At 40.1% G+C, this 18,137-nt stretch overlaps 1 protein-coding gene across 4 annotated transcripts in view; it reads right to left on the reverse strand.

Moving 5' to 3' along the window:
• LYPLAL1 (lysophospholipase like 1) overlaps positions 1 to 18,137 on the reverse strand; it is a 39,155-nt gene that overhangs the window by 16,334 nt on the left and 4,684 nt on the right. For all 4 annotated transcript variants that reach the window (XM_051613328.1, XM_051613329.1, XM_051613327.1 and 1 more), the window contains exon 3: positions 6,733 to 6,902. In XM_051613328.1, coding sequence (XP_051469288.1) covers positions 6,733 to 6,902 — 170 coding nt within the window. The remainder of the gene's footprint in view (positions 1 to 6,732; positions 6,903 to 18,137) is intronic.

An 18,137-nucleotide genomic window follows, 5' to 3' on the forward strand; every position in this document is an offset into this window, starting at 1 on the left:
TGGCGGATATGGTTTAGGGGAGAAGTTTGTAGAGTAGGGATGATGGTTGGATGTGGTGATCCCAAGGGTCTTTTCCAACCTGAATGGTTCTATGATTCTATGATACTGCTGTCAGCCTGATTTACCCCTAATCTTCACTATCATTTGCTAATCTTGTCATTCACCATGCAGACTGCAACTGAGAATATGCCACCTTTCTAAGACCCTCATTTCTACATAAATCAGTATAGGGTTAGGAAACAAAGAGACAAGACATGGATCCTACTCTCTGGCCAAAATTATTAGCATTGTACCTCCTATTGAATGATTTATGAAGAAAACAGCAACTTTAATTTGTTAATGTCTCTTGCTTGCGCATCAGGAATCAAAAAGAGTAGTAGAAATCCAAAAGAAAAAAAATGGCCAGTGCAAACAAAGGTGCAAACAAACAAGAGAAGAAAATGTATTCCCTGAAGTACAGATACAATGCAAATTTACATTGAAGCATTTAAAATTAATGAGAGGTCTGCTGGTATTATGGGGAAGATGGAGTAACAGTACTGCTTTTCCCAGCATCTCATAGGCCTAATTTAGATAAACCACAAAGCCAGATAATGGATCGTACAGAAAGATAATTTCCATTTCAACTGCAGTGACAAATGGCAATATAAAACCATGAAATTACTCTGATAGTAAGATAGTAAGTGCCTCTAAATGAAAGGCAACGTACTCCTAATGACAGAAGATGCAAGATAGGATGAGTGACAGCAAAAGGCTCCAGAAGCTAGAGACATAAAATACCAAGATTGCAGGTAAAGTAGTTTGCTCAATGTTTTAATGATTTATTGTTGATTTTTTCCTCTTCCCATATATACAGAATCCTCTTTCTCTGGGATGTCAAAGACAAGGTATTTCCTCCCCATTCTATTCTCAAACATACTGAGAGAAATGGAAATGCTAATATTTACAAGAAGCACAGAGCTTTCATGTTATTTCCACCATGGTTCAGTAGCTATGTAAGAAGTCTAGCAATAAACAAAAAGTGGTTGTGTGTCTTGTGTTATTGTTACAGTGCAAGGGGTCAGGAATCATGCATGTGTTTTTTGGCATACAGTCAAATCTACAGGACTGTTATGGAAAGTTTATTTTCACTGGCCGCTTACACAAGTGACTACAGGTGGCAGAGACTAACACGTTTGGATCAGCATTTCTGCACTACACAAAAAGTGACCTGTAAAAGTAGGCAAGTAGCACTAAATTAAGAACAAAAATAGATATAAAAGACTGCCTTTCACTGAAGCCTAGCTGACTAAAGCGAGCACTATCAGAATCCTCTATATGTGAGATGGCCATTTCTTTCAAGAGCTTCTAACATATTCCTGAATAAGGTTGTTGAAATCTTTGACAATTTCCAGTTATTTTACAGTGCACTATCACTATGGAAGCAGTTAAATAAAAGAAATAATAAAAAACCAAACCAAACAAAAAACCAAACCAAACAAAAAAACAAAACCTAAAAAACAACCACAAGAAAACAAAACAAAGCAAAACCACTACCACTTGAAAAACTGACTCATCTTTAAATAGAAAAATAAATTATTGTTCCATGTTTCAAAATGCGGTTGTTTGCTTGTTTGGCTAATTTAGCAATGAGTGCAGGCATTTATAAAGAAGGAATACATCCCTTTTTTAAGAAACGGACATCAAAGCACCAAGTGTCAGATTTTGACTAGTTTTATCACGCTCTTTTATCTCTAAAGTAAATATAAACCTACTTACAGGACTATTAATAGTAAGTACTTTAGCCAGGAAGAAGAAGAAGTGTAACTCAACACAAATGTTTGGCTAAAAAAAATTAATTCCTTCATCCAATTCTGGGAATGATTCTATGATTTTTTGAGTAATTGTATATTGCATTCAGTCTCCCTTCCTTTCCTCCTGCAAGGTCAGGGGAAATAAACCTTAATTAACAAATCCACTTCCTTCAAGAGACTTCTATATTAGTAATAAAGCAACTCATGAAACTGTCCGGAAACAGTAATGGGTAGAAGAGCCATGTACTACTGTGTGCTGTGTGCTGGTTATTACACCTAACTGGTACGGAGGTTTTAATGACAGACTTTACCTCCAGCGAATTAAGTAATTCTTTAGTAAATTCATAGAGCAGCTGATAAAAACAAGGATGCACCAATATTTTTCTTGATACAAAAAAAGAGGACTGGCATTGCACAAACTGGACTCCATCCTCAGCTTTAGAGTTCTACCCTACAATCAGTTAGTTGTGGATTTCATAACTAACTGTACTAGTGAAACAAATAGGCTATAATTTCTGTCAGAACAAATGATCTTACTGTATCCACAATCTTCACCTTTATGGAAAGTTTGAACAGCTCCAGAAGGAGAATCATCCCACAGAACACCAGGTGCTGGACTTCTCATTTTCCACTGCTTGAGAGCCTGCTCCTGCTTCCCCTCTCTTCCCACTCACTCTCCTTCGCACAGCGCTCCCTCAGATCTTGCTTTCTTATCCCACACCTCTAAGCTGTCAGCAGCTACCCACCTTCCTGCTTGCCTAACACCTAGCTTGCACCCACCTAACAGTATCTGACACTACTCCTCAGCCTGTAATTTCTAGTCCACTCTTGCTATAAAACCATAACCTTCAATCTTGTTACACTCCTCATACTAATTTTGTTTTCTTTCCACTCATTAAAACTCCCACTCATTACAAAACAGACAGTCCCACAACCCATTTCTTCTTAACCCTATAACAACCATTTAATTTCCAACAACTACATCTTCATGCAACTGCTCTGCTCTCTTGGCTTCTGTGACCTACCTGAAAAGGCCACCATTGCCCTTCACAGACTACAGAGTCTTCCAGTCTCCTCTCTCAACTATTTTGTCTCTATATTCCACAATAAGATAGGTACCAGCAAGTCCAGAGGAAGGCTGGAGCACTTCTCAATTGAAGAAAGGCTGAGAGTTGGAATTGGCCAGCCTGGAGAAGGCCCCAGGGAGACCTTATAGTGGCCTTCCAGTACCTGAAGGGGCTACAGGAAAGCTGGGGAAGGACTTTTTAGAAAAGAATATAGTGATAGGATGAGGGGGAACAGTTCCAATCTCAGAGGGTAGACTTAGATTGGATATTAAGAAGAAATTTTTTACTGTGAAGGTGGTGAGACACTGGCACAGGTTACCCAGGGAGGTTGTGGATGCCCGCTCTCTGGAAGTGTGCAAGGACAGGTTTGATGGGGTTTTGACCCAGCTGGTCTAGTGGGAGACGTCCCTGCACATGGCAGACGGGTTGGAACTAGATGATCTTCAAGGTCCCTTCACACCCAAACTTTGGAGATTATGGATCTCCAAAGTGACTCAACATCAACATGCAACATTAATTGCATGAATGACGAAATTTTCATAGCAAAATCTCCCCATGGCTTCCCCTGCTTTAATCATCTTTTTTTTTCCTTAACCTCAAGAAGGCTGACTCCTCCAACTCTTATCATAGCAGCACTCACAAATTCAGTCTGCTTCCCAAATATTATTTTAAGCCTCCTCTTCTTGTTCCAGATGGATATTTCTGACTCACAGTACTCAGTTTTTTGATGTTTTAAACCTCTTCTATTATCTCCTCTCCACCAATCTTTCCCAAACTCAGAGAAATTTCAGGACACCTTCCTTTTCCAGTGGACATTACAGTTTGTTACAGATATACTGACAGTATCTTAATAACAAAACCTCAGCCTCATATTGTCTTTTCATAAAAAAAAAAAAAAAGCTAAAAAGCTGCCAGGTGCCTTTACAGAATTCCTGATTTCCTGTAAGAAATACCACCAGAAGATGGGCAATTTTTTGCAAAGTCCCATCTATAACAACTAAGAATGTCACATGAGTGAGGTTCAGACTGATACTAAACCCAACCTTTACTCACCGAAACCTCACAGGATCCTGCTCTCTGCTGCATCACATTTCGGTTAATCATCAAAACCAGTGCAGAGAAGGCACAAAGTTCTTGTGGAACAACAATCTTGTGCAGCCCTAAGTGATTCAATACATTTGCTACTACATTTCTTATGCATTCACATGGCTCTCCTTCTGCACTTTGGATGCAGCTAATTCAAGGCTGCCTTATTTTGCCTGTTGCACAAACATTTGAGTCAACTGTGAGTCTGTGTCATAGAAGCAAGGAAACAGTGCTTTTCTCTAGAACCTTGAAAATAAAGCTCTCAAGAGTGAGAATGTACATCTAATTATTTCTGATTTACAGATGAAGAATGCAAACACACAGAGAAGGGGACTTCCAAAGAATCTATGGGCTGAAACAATCAGTGCATACCAACTTCCTTACTCTGCTTACGACTTGCAAAACAACTTTTACACTCTGCAATCTCACTAGTGGTAATTTTGATGGTTACAGAGAAAGGAAAAAAGCCTAGTAGCAAATTGTATCTGTACACAGAACACCTCCCAGCTCACTCTACAGAAAAGCACCTGTGCTTCTTCAGCTGTTTCCAAGCCTGCAGGTATAACACGGGAAAAACAGATCAAAGAGGCTCTGCAGACAGCCATCCAAAAACAATGCCTTCTGCAGCCAGGACAATGAGCCAGACAGGGAAAGTAAACAGAAGGCTTCAAAGAGCAACATGGGGCTGGACCAAGAAAACATGTAGGCTGAATGATAGTGGCTCCACCACGCAGGATTTTGATGGCATGACTCAGTTGGTCATATATTTAAAACATCCCACATTAAGAGGTTTTTTCCCCAACCCGAAACAGTTTGTGGTGTAGGGATAGGACAGGGAGCCAAGAATTCATGAATTCTCATTCCCTCTCCTGACACAGGCTACTCAACTGCTGTGTCTCAATATCTCACTACCTATTTCACAAATGTACTCTGAATGTTACTGGAAATTAATAAAAATTAAGAGGGATGGGAAGACACACATAGAATCATAGAAGCAGCAAGGCTGAAAAAGACCTTCAAGATCATCCAAGTCCAACCGTCCACCCTATAACCCTTAACTACTAAACCATCTTATGAAACACCATGTCTACCCCTTTTCTGAACATCTCCAGGGATGGAGCCTCCACCACCTCCCTAGGAAGCCTGTTCCAATGCCTCACAACACTTTCTGTGAAGAAATTTTTTTTAATATCCAGCCTGAACTTCCACTGGTGCAGCTTGACCCCATTTCTTCTTGTCCTATCACCAGTCACCAGGGAGGCTAACAGCCACCTCACTACAACCTTCCAGGTAGTTGTAGAGGACAATAAGGTCTCCCCTCAAACTCCTCCAGGCTGAACAGCCCCAGCTCCCTCAGCCTCTCCTCATAAGACCTGTTCTCCAGACCCTTAATCAGCCTAGTTGCCGTTCTCTGCATTTTCTCAAGCACCTCTATGTCCTTCCTACACTGTGATGCCCAAAACTGCACACAGTGCTCGAGGTGCAGCCTCACCAAGGCCGAGTAGAGGGTAAGGATCACCTCCCTGATCCTGCTGGTCACACTACTCCTGATGCAGGCCAGGATGCTGTTGGACTTCTTGGCCAGCTGGGCACACTTCCAGCTCATGTTCAGCTGCCTGTTAATCAGCACCCCCAGGTCCCTCTCTGCTGGGCAGCTCTCAGCCATTCCTTTCCAAACCTGTAGCACTGCTGGTGGTTGTTTTGGCCAAAGTGCAGGACGTTTGGCCTCAGTGAAACTCATACCATTGGCCTTGGCCCATTGGTCAAACCTGTCCAGATCCCTCTGCATAGCCTCCCTGCCCTCAAGCAGATCAACACTCCCACCAAACTTAGTGTCAACGGTAAACTTACTGAGGGTCCACTCTATCCAAGTCATCAATAAAGATGTGAAACAGGAGCAGCCCCAGCACTGAGCCCTGGGGAACACCACTCATGACTGGCCAACAACTGGATTGAACTCCATTGAACACAACTCTTTGGACCTGGCTGTCCAACCAGTCATTTATCCAGCAAAGCGTGTGCACATCCAAGCCACAGGCAGCCAGCTTCTCTAGGAGAATGCTATGGGAAACCTTGTCAAAGGCCTTGCTGAAGTCAAGGTAGACAACATCCACAGCCCTACCCTCATCCCATAAGCATGTCACCCATTTGTAGAAGGAGATGAGGTTAGTCAAACAGGACCTGCCCTTCATGAACCCATGCTGACTGGGTCTGATCACTTGGTTGTTCTGCATGTTGTGCCTAACAGTACTCAGGATGATCTGCTCCATCAGCTTCACTGGTACTGAACTACAACAGCTAATGCTTCATTTGTTAGCAAGTGTTAAACTTTAGTGATGTGTAACATTCAAATTTTTCTCCATGAATTATCCAAAATTATTAGAACAGTAACGGAAAGCTCATGATTATTTATATGATATCTCTCTACTCTCCAAAATACAAGCTGTTTTGGGAAAGTATGCTGAAAAGGGATAAAAAGGAATAGTAAAAATATGTACTTTTTGAAGTAAGTCACTGCACACTGCATTTTAAATAACAATTACAAATTAATATTTATAATAAAAACAGTTTTAAGTTTTTAGAGGACACTGCTTACAGTTAGCCACATTCCTCACTTGATTCAGGTCTAAATGATTCAGTATTCTTGAGGACTGGCTGCTGAACACGCTTATCAGCAGTTGCAAGGCATGCTCATGAGCTTTCAGGATGGAGTAAATTCAAAGTAGATGATCTCTTAACAATTAAAAACCATTAAAACAAACATATTAAAAGTAAGTGTAGCTTACCTATTAGTATCCTGTTCTTTGCAATGCCATTTTTAATCTCATCGTTGAGCAAATCTGTAAGTCTCTGGCACATAGAATCAATACTTTCAATGTGTTCTGGACAGTCATTGGAGATCTTATACCTGTCAAACCACACTGTGGATAAGGCCCCTTTCATAGGTGTATATGGCCTGCAGTGATGGAAGGAAAGAAAACAAATTATTAACCAAGCATAAGATCAAAAGCCTTCAGCATACCTGATAAATAAAAACTATTCAGCTTCTCTCCAGCAAAGAAGAGAAGAAACTTCTTTTGGGACTAAATTAATTTACATTCAGTCACATTGCATTTCCTTGCACTCAAAACTTGGTCTTTCAAGAATGAAGACAGCATTTGGGAGCTATGTAAAGCACAAGGTTCAGTCAGTTCAATGTCAAGGTTGATCAGATCTGCCAAACATTTTAAATCTTAACACCCTTGAGAGGTTCTCAATCCAAAACAGTTAGTGTGAAATCCACCTTGGAACAGGACAAACTGAAGTAAGTAACTGCTAAACAAGACAGCTGTGCAGGAGCTAGCTTTCTGGAATTCGGTTGTCTTATTCTTGTTGAAATTGACAGGAGACAGGTATTATGAACCTATACGTATTTACAAAAACAACTTGTCTCTGTCCATTTTTCTTTTTCTTAAACAGTCATCCTCAATGGGTCAGGTATTTCATAACAGAAAAGAAATGCCACGTATTTACTGAACTAGTGCACAGACACAAATTAGAGACGTGATACTCTCCCATAATACCTTGTTGTCAGGTTAGTATTTAAGTGCTTTAACATGCTGTCCAAACCTCAGATAATCATGGAAGATACAATTCAAAGTAGCCTTCCTTTGTTGTTAAATAAAGATGTAGAGAGTCCTGAAATCCCAAGAAAGATGATCTAATTGCCTTGCAATGGCTCTACAATTTAATACCAAACATACTGCTATGAGATCAATGCTTCATTTCAAAACCAAGCCCTCTAAAATCCTTAATTGCAACATTTTTCATTTTTACTGAAGCTCAGATCAGATTACAATCATTGCCTACAAACAGACAGTCTTTGATAAACTTTTCTGGATAGGAACCCATAGAAAATGCTAACGCTGACTTCCATGCTGTCTCTGATTTTTTTTTTCAGTACTACAATTAAACAAAAACACAATTAACGTAAAATGAGAAAGCCACCGCTTCAATTATTCTTAATGAAGGAACAAATTCTCCCTTTATTAACACCAGAGAGACTTCACACATGTAAATGGCTATTTCTTAACCAGAAATACTGCCACTAGTAGAAGCATACAAGAGGCACTATAATATTAGGATTACTTGGTCACTCAAGTCAAAAATAAGAGAACACCAATTTTCTTCTACCTGTTGCCATGAACATGAAGTAAATACAGTCCATGACTCAAAAGCTTTAAATCTAAATATAAAGAAAGAGCCAACAAACAGCAACAGACAGGTACAGACAACTACACTGTTTCATCTGTTAGAGTACAGCTTCAGAAATGAGCACCTAAAAACTGCAACAATCTACTGTTATTCAAATGGCATGTAAGTACGTGGTCAACTTTAGAACAGTGTATGCTTTAAGTAATCCCTCATTTGTACAACTGAAAACAAACCATATTCTTAAGCACCAGAATTAACATATTTTTTTTTAAGTTAGTGTCCTTACATGTCTGTTTAAAAAAGGTAAATACTAAATTAAAGGAAATTCAGTGGAAATATTGGAGGTTGACCCATGATTTCCATGGAATTGAGATACATATTTATATTACATTACAGAAATTTACATTACAGAAAAATTAAAGCAAGTTTCCCCACAACTGAAAGACAGAATCATAAAATTTATAAACAGGAGAAAATTCATTATAAGATTATAATACTTGACCAGAAGTCAAAACTCAGCACTTTTACCTGCTGTCTTTGTAAATTCTTCAATGAGACACATGAAAGACTAATGTATCTTAAGCCCACAGGAAAAGACCCCCCCAAGAAAACAGATAAGGTGCTTTCAGCTGTCTCAAAACATCTTTGCAACCCCTCTTGATTTCTCAGAAATGCATTAAATATAATCCTTATGTAATCCTTATGTAAAGAAGAGAAGTAAGATTCTTTTAATGGTTCACCCAACTGGCACATCTGTTTTAGTCATTCACCTTGTTCCTTAAATAAATCCCTTTATTAGCTGGCACACTACAACTCAGACATTACTACGGTAAACAAATATGTTTGGCATGGAACCATCTGTGCAGCTCCAAGAATACAGCACAAACTTTTTTTGTACAATTAAACCACAAAAGAAAAAAAAATCCCTATGTTGCAGTGACAGAAGAGGCTAGACTGGAAAACACAAAAAGAAAGAAATATAGAGTGGAGTGAAAACTCCATCCAGTAGGAACAGCATGGTCAGGTAAGGGCAGTGTCAAAACAAATGGTCATCTTTAAGTTTGGATTTTTTTGCTTTCCTAAGCTTAATCAAAACTCACAACTTTAGTCCTGATGATTTTTTTCCTTAGTGCCTCACTTTCTTTATTCTACTTTTAAATGATAGTAAAAAGAGAGCTCCATGTCTCTAAAACATGTGTTGTTGAAACCTGGAATGAAAATACATAGCTCCCCAAGTTGTGTGGTTTAATTTTAAGGGTGTACGTGTCTTTGTTTTGCTTGCTCTGGCGCACACAAAAGATTCAAATCCATACAAGAAAACAAGGATGTCCTGGTTTGCACCAGGATGAAGCCAATTTTCCTCTTACTAATTTTTTTTCCTTCAGTGAGCTTTCTTTTAACTAGCAACAGTGTGTTCTTCTAAAGCTGATAAGACAGTGGAATGTTTTTCTAACTGCTGGGTCTTCAAGGTCGCACCTTCACTCTGCCGGCTCAGACACTATGGGGAGATCTATGACCTCCCCATAGGAGGCTGAGTTAGACAGACAGCAAAATTGGCCAGAGATATTCCATTCCATATATCTATGTAAGCTCAGAGGAAGGTCAGAGATCACAGAAGACAACTTCCTTCTTCTTCCCTTCTCCTCCGTCCACAGCCGGCGTCCAGGGACGACTCCGTCCATCCAGCACCATTGACCCTTAGGCTCGAGCTCTCCTGACCCTCATCACTCTCTGCTCTCTCCAGCAGCAGCTCCAGGATTTCTTGGAACTGTTCCAGCTCAGGGGAGTGTGGTGGGAGTTGCTGAGGGTGGGGGGAGGCGAGAGATTCTTGCACATACCGGAACATATCTGTATATAATTGTATGTATTTTCTTATATCATTAGTGTTTAATTAAAGCTGTGTAGTTTAGTTTTCAATCCAGCCAAGTCTCTCTCTTTCTCTCTCTCTCCTTCCCTATCTGGGTGGGAGGAGGAGGGGATTGACAGCATTGTTGTCGGACCTGAGTCAAATGGTGACAAAGGATCAAGTACGCTCTCTCTGGGTATATCCTACTTCCAAACTTACAACCATTTTTAAGAGACATTTGAAACATAATTTCCTACAAACTGAATTAACACTTAATGTTTCAAATTAAGAGAAAGGAAGACATGAAAGAAACGTGGCTAATACCAAACAGTATTTAAGAAACTTCAGGCACCCTGAGAAAAGTAATCTTTAATATACTTCTCAACATCCTCAAATCACTCTGGATTATGTCTTCTGATTACTTTATAGGTCTTAATTTTTAAGGCTTTGCATTGCTCTACAATTGCTTTCTCACAAATACACTTGCATGAGACTGAAGTTTCAAGAACCTACGCACCCAGTATCAGAATGTCTTAAAATCTGTACTATGTCTGTAAGTATCATTATTTCAAGCTTTTAAACACGTATTAAAGTAGAAGTAATTTACACTGTTGATTTCACTGTGAAGTTTCAAAGTAATACAGATAACTCAAGTTCTCATAAACTGAAGATAGGTTAGCTTCTGCTAATGTGAGTTATGTACTAATGATGAAATTGTAATGAAAGCAGGGAGCAAAACCACCATTTTTTTCCACCTTCCTAGAGCATGGATTATATAGTCTAGACCTTCATCATCACATTTAGAACCATGCTAATAGTATAGATATCTTAGGTTAAAAAGATTGGAGAGCAACTGAATGGTGCTACAAAGGTTCAAATTCAGACCTAAAAACATGCCAAATCCTATCCCCCAAACTATGCTACTAGCATAGCGATTTACATAGAACTGCAAGTGTTTTTGTTTGTTATCCAATAAATCACCGTCTCTGTCCAACGTTATACGTTAAAAGACAAGCCAGCACTACTGGCTGATTGAAATTAGAAACGGAAGAGTAGCAGACAGCACATTGATAAATAGTAAAGATTCTTCCCCCAACTTTTCCTCCTGATGTACAGTTGTATCCCTGCCTTCTTGCTCAGTGCTATGATCACCCTGCTAATGCAGTCACATAAAACCCAAACCACAGATGCTGGCTTACAGCTTTCTTGAAGTTCCAGACAGAACTTCCTGCCATGTCAGACAGAACAGGGAACATACAGTGAAGTAAGGCTTCAAGACTCAAAGAAAGAAAGTGAAAGATCAAAATTTTTCAAATCCTCACTTTTGCTTCCCTCCCAAACCCATCGCCTCTCAGTTAGGAGGCACAGAGTCGCAGAAGATATTTTAATATTGTATTTTGGAAGTCCATGCATCCCTTAGAGACAATCTACAAACCACACCACCGAGCTGCTTAAGTTCTAGAAGCAAGTCTTGACTCTCAAAGCTGATGGCAGGTTTTTCAAGTCCCAAATTCTCTGGTAGCATAATCTCACTGCTGATACTAGTACACTACAATGGAACATCTCTTTCATAATTCTGCTTTTTAATTTCTACTGTCTGCTTGAACCAGAAAGTGAATTTAAAAAGAAACAGGGGGGAAGGCAGAGAATCCACCTACTTAAATTATAAGTTAAACTCAAAGCTCTAGCCCAAGGCACATCTTATACTAAACCTGAGGTTCAACAACAATGAAGCTTTGTAATACGGTAAAACAGCATAAGATGTATCAGAGGTTCAAACAGCTTAAACATGGAAATATACTAGAAAAACTGGTGCTGTTTAACATCTCTGTTGGAGACACGGTCAGTAAAATTGAGTGCACACTCACCATGTTTGCTGACAATGCCAAGCTGCGTGGTGTAGTTGACACGCTATAAGGAAGGGATGCCATCCAGAAGGATCATGAAAGGCTTGAGAGGTGGGCCCATGCCAACCTCATGAACTTCAAAAAGGCCAAGTGCAAGTTTCTGCTCCTGGGTTGGGACAAATTACAGATTGGGCAGATAATGGATTGAGAAGAGCCTTAAGGAGAAGGACGTGGCGGTGCTGGTTGATGAAAAACTCAACATGAGCTGGCAATGTGCACTTGCATCCCAGAAAGCCAACCATGTCCTGGGCTTCATCAAAAGAAGCCTGGCCTACAGGTTGAGAGAGGTGATTCTGCCCCTCTTCTCCACACTTGTGATACACCACCTGGAGTACTGTGTCCAGTTCTGGAGTCCTCAACTCAAGAAGGACACAAGAGCTCCTGGAGCGAGTCCAGAGGAGGGCCATGAAGATGATCAGAGGGCTGGAGCACCTCTCCTAAAAAGACAGGCTGAGAGAGTTCAGTCTGATAGAGTGAGGTTGTTCAGCCTGCAGAAGAGAAGGATCCCAGGAGACCTTATAGGACCCTCCCAGTACCTGAAGGGGGCATGCAGGAAAGCTGGGGACGGACCTTTTACCAGGAGGTGTGATGATACAACAAGAGGTAACAGTGTTCAGCTGGAAGAGAGTAATTTTAGGTTAGACATTAAGAAGAAATGCCTTTGACAGTGTTGTTTCAGATGTAACATGCCTGAAAAAGGAGCTAGCTGAGCCAGTACAGCACTTCTTATTACGTGAAAAAATACTATGTTGACAGCTTTGATTACTTGGGACAAATCATATTCACTGAAAACAAAGGAAGCTGCAATAGAACTTACATAAAACTCAACAGGTTGAATTTTGAGTTTATTTCTGTTTCTTTGTTTCTGTTTGTTTGTTTGGCTACTTTTGGGGGTTGGGGGTGGCCAAGTGGTGTAAATTGTAAGGATTTGTACCGATCAGAGAAATGACAGTAATGTTACACTTGAGAAGACTTTTCTAGACACTTCCAGTTCCTCAGTAACCAGCTAAGAGTTGCTGAATTGACTGAAAGAAAGTGGCAAGAGGCAAACCAGGATACAATCTGAATCAATTCTCCATTACAGAGTTTGAAAGACACTCATGGATCTTTCACAAACTGGTGGAAAACAACACTGAGATGGATGAATGACACTAGCTATGCACAGAAACCCCTGAAAAGACTGTAAAGCAAAAGCACAGAACGACATATAACTGTGGAGAGGAGCCATGTAAAAACCAGAGTTTCCAGTTCTTCTGTACTGGAAAACAGCTGAGAGCTGAAAAAGCAAGGAGAAAGACCCTGATGTAGTTAAAGGGATTAGAAATCCAAGATTATTGTCATCATGTTCTACTTTGTTTTCCTGAAGCATGACTAAACTATCTGACAAGTGCTTATTGCATTCCACATGGTATTTAGTATATGATGTAAGCACTCTATGTATGCATTTGCATGTTTTCCTCATTTCATGCTAGAGAAATAAAAGCAAAAAAATGAAGTTTATCCAAACATGCTTCCATCATTATTACGCAGAATGTTAAATTTCTACTTATAGAAGGAGATGAAAGAACCACCCCATGATACCAACCAAAACCCTTTCCATTTGTCCCTCAAAATTCCACCTCTAAAAAGCCTGCTTTGTGTAAAATTTATGAATGAGGTTAGGGCTGACAAAAGTGAAGGATTAGTAACATTTGCTTGAGCCAAACATAGTATGATAGGCACTGTGCATGCTCCCCTACAAAGCTCCACCAGGCCATCTCAAGTTTGACCTGCAGTGCCCCTGCTGCTTTTCCAATCCTAGGCCTCTCACAAGTAGAGACTGCCAATGTAGCTGAATGGTGCCAAACTGTCTGGTGGTTTTGCAATACAGCCAAAGAGGGACTACGATGAGATGAAATTCATTTCCACCCATTAGCCAAGCAAAGATGTGAACTTATGTGGAAGGACTGAGTACCAGGCCATATAACACAGAGCAGTCCTTACCAGCCACATGCTTAGAGATAAGGGAAATTAGAATAAATGGGGGGGGCGGGAAACATACAACAAGCTCTGCATGGAGATTACTGGCCACAGAAAGATACATTGAGTGAACCTCAAAAAGATTCACAAAATAGCCCAAGTGTTTATAGCTTACTTTCTGACTTGCAGAAGAGGACTGTCAGAATGGAATGCTAGACAACGCAATGAATCTTTGACCTAGATTTTTGAAGGGAATTATAGAAGGTAAGGTATACTTATTAAAACAAGTGCAGCCTGAATGGTTTTAACTTTACCACGTTAGCTCCTGCAATGCCAATTTAAACTATCACTTTCTATTAGAAAAAAAAAAAAAAAAAGAAAAAAAAAGCACAAACCAAAAAAAATAAATAAATTGGGTGGTATTCAGTTCTGATTTAGAAATTGAATAGAAACCTAATGTTTAAGTCACAGTTGTAGCAGCTGACACAGTATTTAAAGCTGTAGCCATTCTGGCCAAAATAAGAAAGGAAAAAGAAAACCCTTTCTTTTAAAACTATTACTGTATACGTGGCTTTACGGATTGCATCAGCTGCTAGGGCTACAATTTCAGCTTCTTTTTTTTTTAAAAAAAGATATACATTAGTAAGACAAGGGAGAAGAAATAGAATACTGTTGTGTTTAAAAAGTTTGATGTATGTACAGAAGCCCTGATACTGAAAGAAAGCTGAAGTTAAAAGAACAACCTATTAAAAGAATTTCTCTATTTTTAAGTATCCCAGTTGCCTACATTACACAGAAAAAAAAAGCCTCTCTAGAAATGTCTAAAATTTTTTATTTGTAAAGCAGAATTTGCATGCCCCAACTACATGTATTTAGTTTCTAGAAATAATTCAAATTCAGGTGCCATAATTCTCACTACATCACACTGAGACTTGAAATCCACGTTTTTCCTTTTTTGTGTCCAAGCATGTTTTTACCACAAGCATTTTATCTAGAAATTTTGAAATGTTTTCTTTTTTAATAGTAGATGGCACTGTCTACATTCTGTTATTTCCACTCATGAAACAAACGAGATGGTGGATGACTGTGACAAAACACTGCAAACTCTTTACCTATCCAGGGGACATCTCGTGATCATTCTCTACACAGACCCTGCAAATTACAAAAAATTAAGAAAAAGTAATTTACTTTCTTTTCACATGGTTCTACAGAGATTAGCAAAAAACAGTTTTTATAAAATGTCATTAAGTAACATTCTATTGCTTTTGCCCACAAATTGGAAGCATCCTCTCTAGTGTTTGCTGAAATCAATGCTAATGGAGCCAGAGAATATATTTTAAAATTATTCTAGATTAAATGCTTGGCTGGTTTTCCAAAATAATTTTAAAACATACTGAACGTACCTGAACCTCTGATGTTGTAGTAAATGAAAAACACCTATGATTCAGTGTCTGGGATAAAGACTAAATAAACAAACATAAATTCCATCTGTCATCCACAAAGAAAAAAAAAATATCAGTTCTTTGTTGAAAAATTTGAATTCCACTGCTTTTCAGACCTCTATTTAAGAGGTGAAGAACGTAAGGCCAACTCTATAGATCTATCAATCAGCAGAATTATACCCATCTAAAATGTGAAGAGATTTCCTGACCTGCAGCTTATCCTGCCAAAGCCTTTAGCATTGCAGTTATATCATCAAACCTGCTTTTACTGGCATAACTACTTTGACCGAGAATGTTCGTGTATATATGGTAAGTTATGCTGGAAAAGACAGAAGTTTATGGGGTATGGACTACATCCACATTAGCAGTATTTTGCCAAAAGAGCGCGCTAGCCAAGCAATCCTAGTATGGTCTTGCCTAACTTCAAGCTTTTCTTTGATTTCAACATCAACGTACAAACCTGCTGGCAGGCTTTGTACTCTGCTCCTACACTTGGCTAATGCAGTGACAGCTCGCGGCACCAACAGAGACTCTCTTCACATCAGCGTAGCTTTCCACCAACATGTCACTCTGTCTCTACACGATCAGACTGGATCAGAATCTTCTCCAGCATATCTACACCCATAACCTTTAGGTCTCATTATCAAGGATGCTGAATGCCCCTGTCACTGTCAGAAGTATTCTGAATTCTTACTGAAACATAAGTACAGACACACATAAAATCAGACCAGTTCCTAATAATTATTTCAACATCTGCCACTCAGCTTTGTATGTTCTAGGTCTTGTTTTTCCTTTCTGTGGAAGAAAGGAGAGCAAGCATTACAAATGTTGCAAAAAGCAGTGTGTTTTGGATGTGAATACCAAAACAACATGAAATGGGTCTGTAAAGGCTTCTGTAACTGCTGTTTCAAACACTTAGGACATATCTTCATAAACTTCACTTCAGCATTGCTGCAAACAATGGCAAACATTATTGTACTTAAGGGCATCTGTTTTATTTCAGTACATCAGCTAATAGTACTTATCAGCAACAGAAGGCTGTGCACTAATATTCCCAAGTGTACTTCATAATGGCAGTCAAACAGTGTAGGTGTTTTTTATTCTTTGAATATACAACTTTTCACAGTTTTGCTAAAACCCACTTCTGAATCAACTCATGCGTGAACTCTATCTGCTATGAAGTCAAACAAGAGTAACCTCGACTTCAGAAAGAGAGTTGACTGTTTACTCACATATTTTAATTATACAAGTATTTTTCTTTCCATCTGCTCACCAAACTACTGAGATTCAGAGTCTTAAGATAAAAAACAAATTCCCCATAAATGCCACTCATTTGAGTCAGGAGATCTTGCTGGTTATTTATACATACTTAACATCTGCAGTTATTCAAAGAAAACAAAACAAATGAGAAAAGGACTGAACCCCAGAAGAGCAGTGAGCCTAACAGATCTGAGGTGCTCCGGCTACATATTGCTTGTGAAGAAAGATTGCTTCATAAGGAAGCAAAACCTCCTGCATTTCTCCAGCACGTACTGTATTGATAGGGAAGAAATTGAGCCCATCAGTATATGTTATGTGCCACCCTAGCCATCACTTTAGCCTGTCATCAATGAAATAATGAGCAGGTTTGTTGTGGTTTGGGCCTAACACAACAACAAAGAAACAGCGCCATGGCTGTTCACTCAGTTCAACCCCCCCCCCAAGTGTGGGATGGGGAGGACAGAGGCCAACTAGAAGCTCATGGGTTGAGACAAAGGACAAGGAGGATTCTTCACCGATTCAAGTCACGGGCAAAACAGACTCAACTTCGGGAAAAATAATAATTCAATTTCACACTAAGCAAACACACACAGGACACACACAACACAAAGAGCAGGGCTTGCATATGTTACCCCACCCCACCCTTCTTCCCAGGACTAAATTACTTTGTTCCCGGTTTCTCTCCCTCCTTCCCTCCAGCAGCACAGGGGGACAGGGGATGATGGGGTTTAGAGTCAGTTCACAGGCTGGTGGTTCCTGCCACTCCCTCACCCTCAGGAAGAAGAATTATTTATAGTTCTCCCCTGCTTCCCCACAGGCTCTCTTCCATGGGAGAGAGTCCTCCACGAACCTCTCCTTCATGAGTCCTTCCCACGAGGTCCAGAGCTGCTCTAGCGTGGGCTTCCCACAGAGTCACTGGCTGCTTTGGCAACAGTCACCTCCCCTGGCACTGAGGTCTTCCACAGCTTCATAATCCGAGTCCACCAGCAGCAAGACCGAGTCCACTGGCCAAGTTCACCCCTCTTGGTGCCTTCAGGGAACCTTCCACTGCATTCCTCCATGGATGCAGGGGGCCAGCCTGCCATCTTGCCACGGGTTGCAGGGAAACTTCTGCTTGGGCACCTTCTTCCCCCTCTTTCACACCTGCCATCTGGGATCTTCACCCCAGCACTACCTTTCACCTCTCCAGCACAGCTCTTCTCGCTGAAGTGTTTCTCTGCTCAGGTGTAATCTCAGTTCTTTCATGTATTAACTGCAGAGGCATGTCTATTGTCCCTCTAATGGCTCCCTGGCTGGTTTCGGAGCAGGGGGAGCTTCTCAGCTTCTTACCAGAGCCACCCCTGGGAGCCTTCCACCACTACCAAAACCCCCACCAAATCAAACCAGCACAAGGTTATTTACAGAAAAATCATATTCACTACCTATTAACCCAAAATATGCTACTTCAACAGACTTCCACTCACAGGCTGGATTTTTCTGTAACATGGTGAGTACACTCACACCACAATCTCTCAATTGCTTTTCCTGTCTAAGTAAATCATAAAAATACATGGAAAGGTGGGGGTTTTTTTCACATATTAGTG

This window comes from Apus apus, chromosome 3, assembly GCF_020740795.1.
Source record: "Apus apus isolate bApuApu2 chromosome 3, bApuApu2.pri.cur, whole genome shotgun sequence".
Taxonomy (NCBI): domain Eukaryota; kingdom Metazoa; phylum Chordata; class Aves; order Apodiformes; family Apodidae; genus Apus; species Apus apus.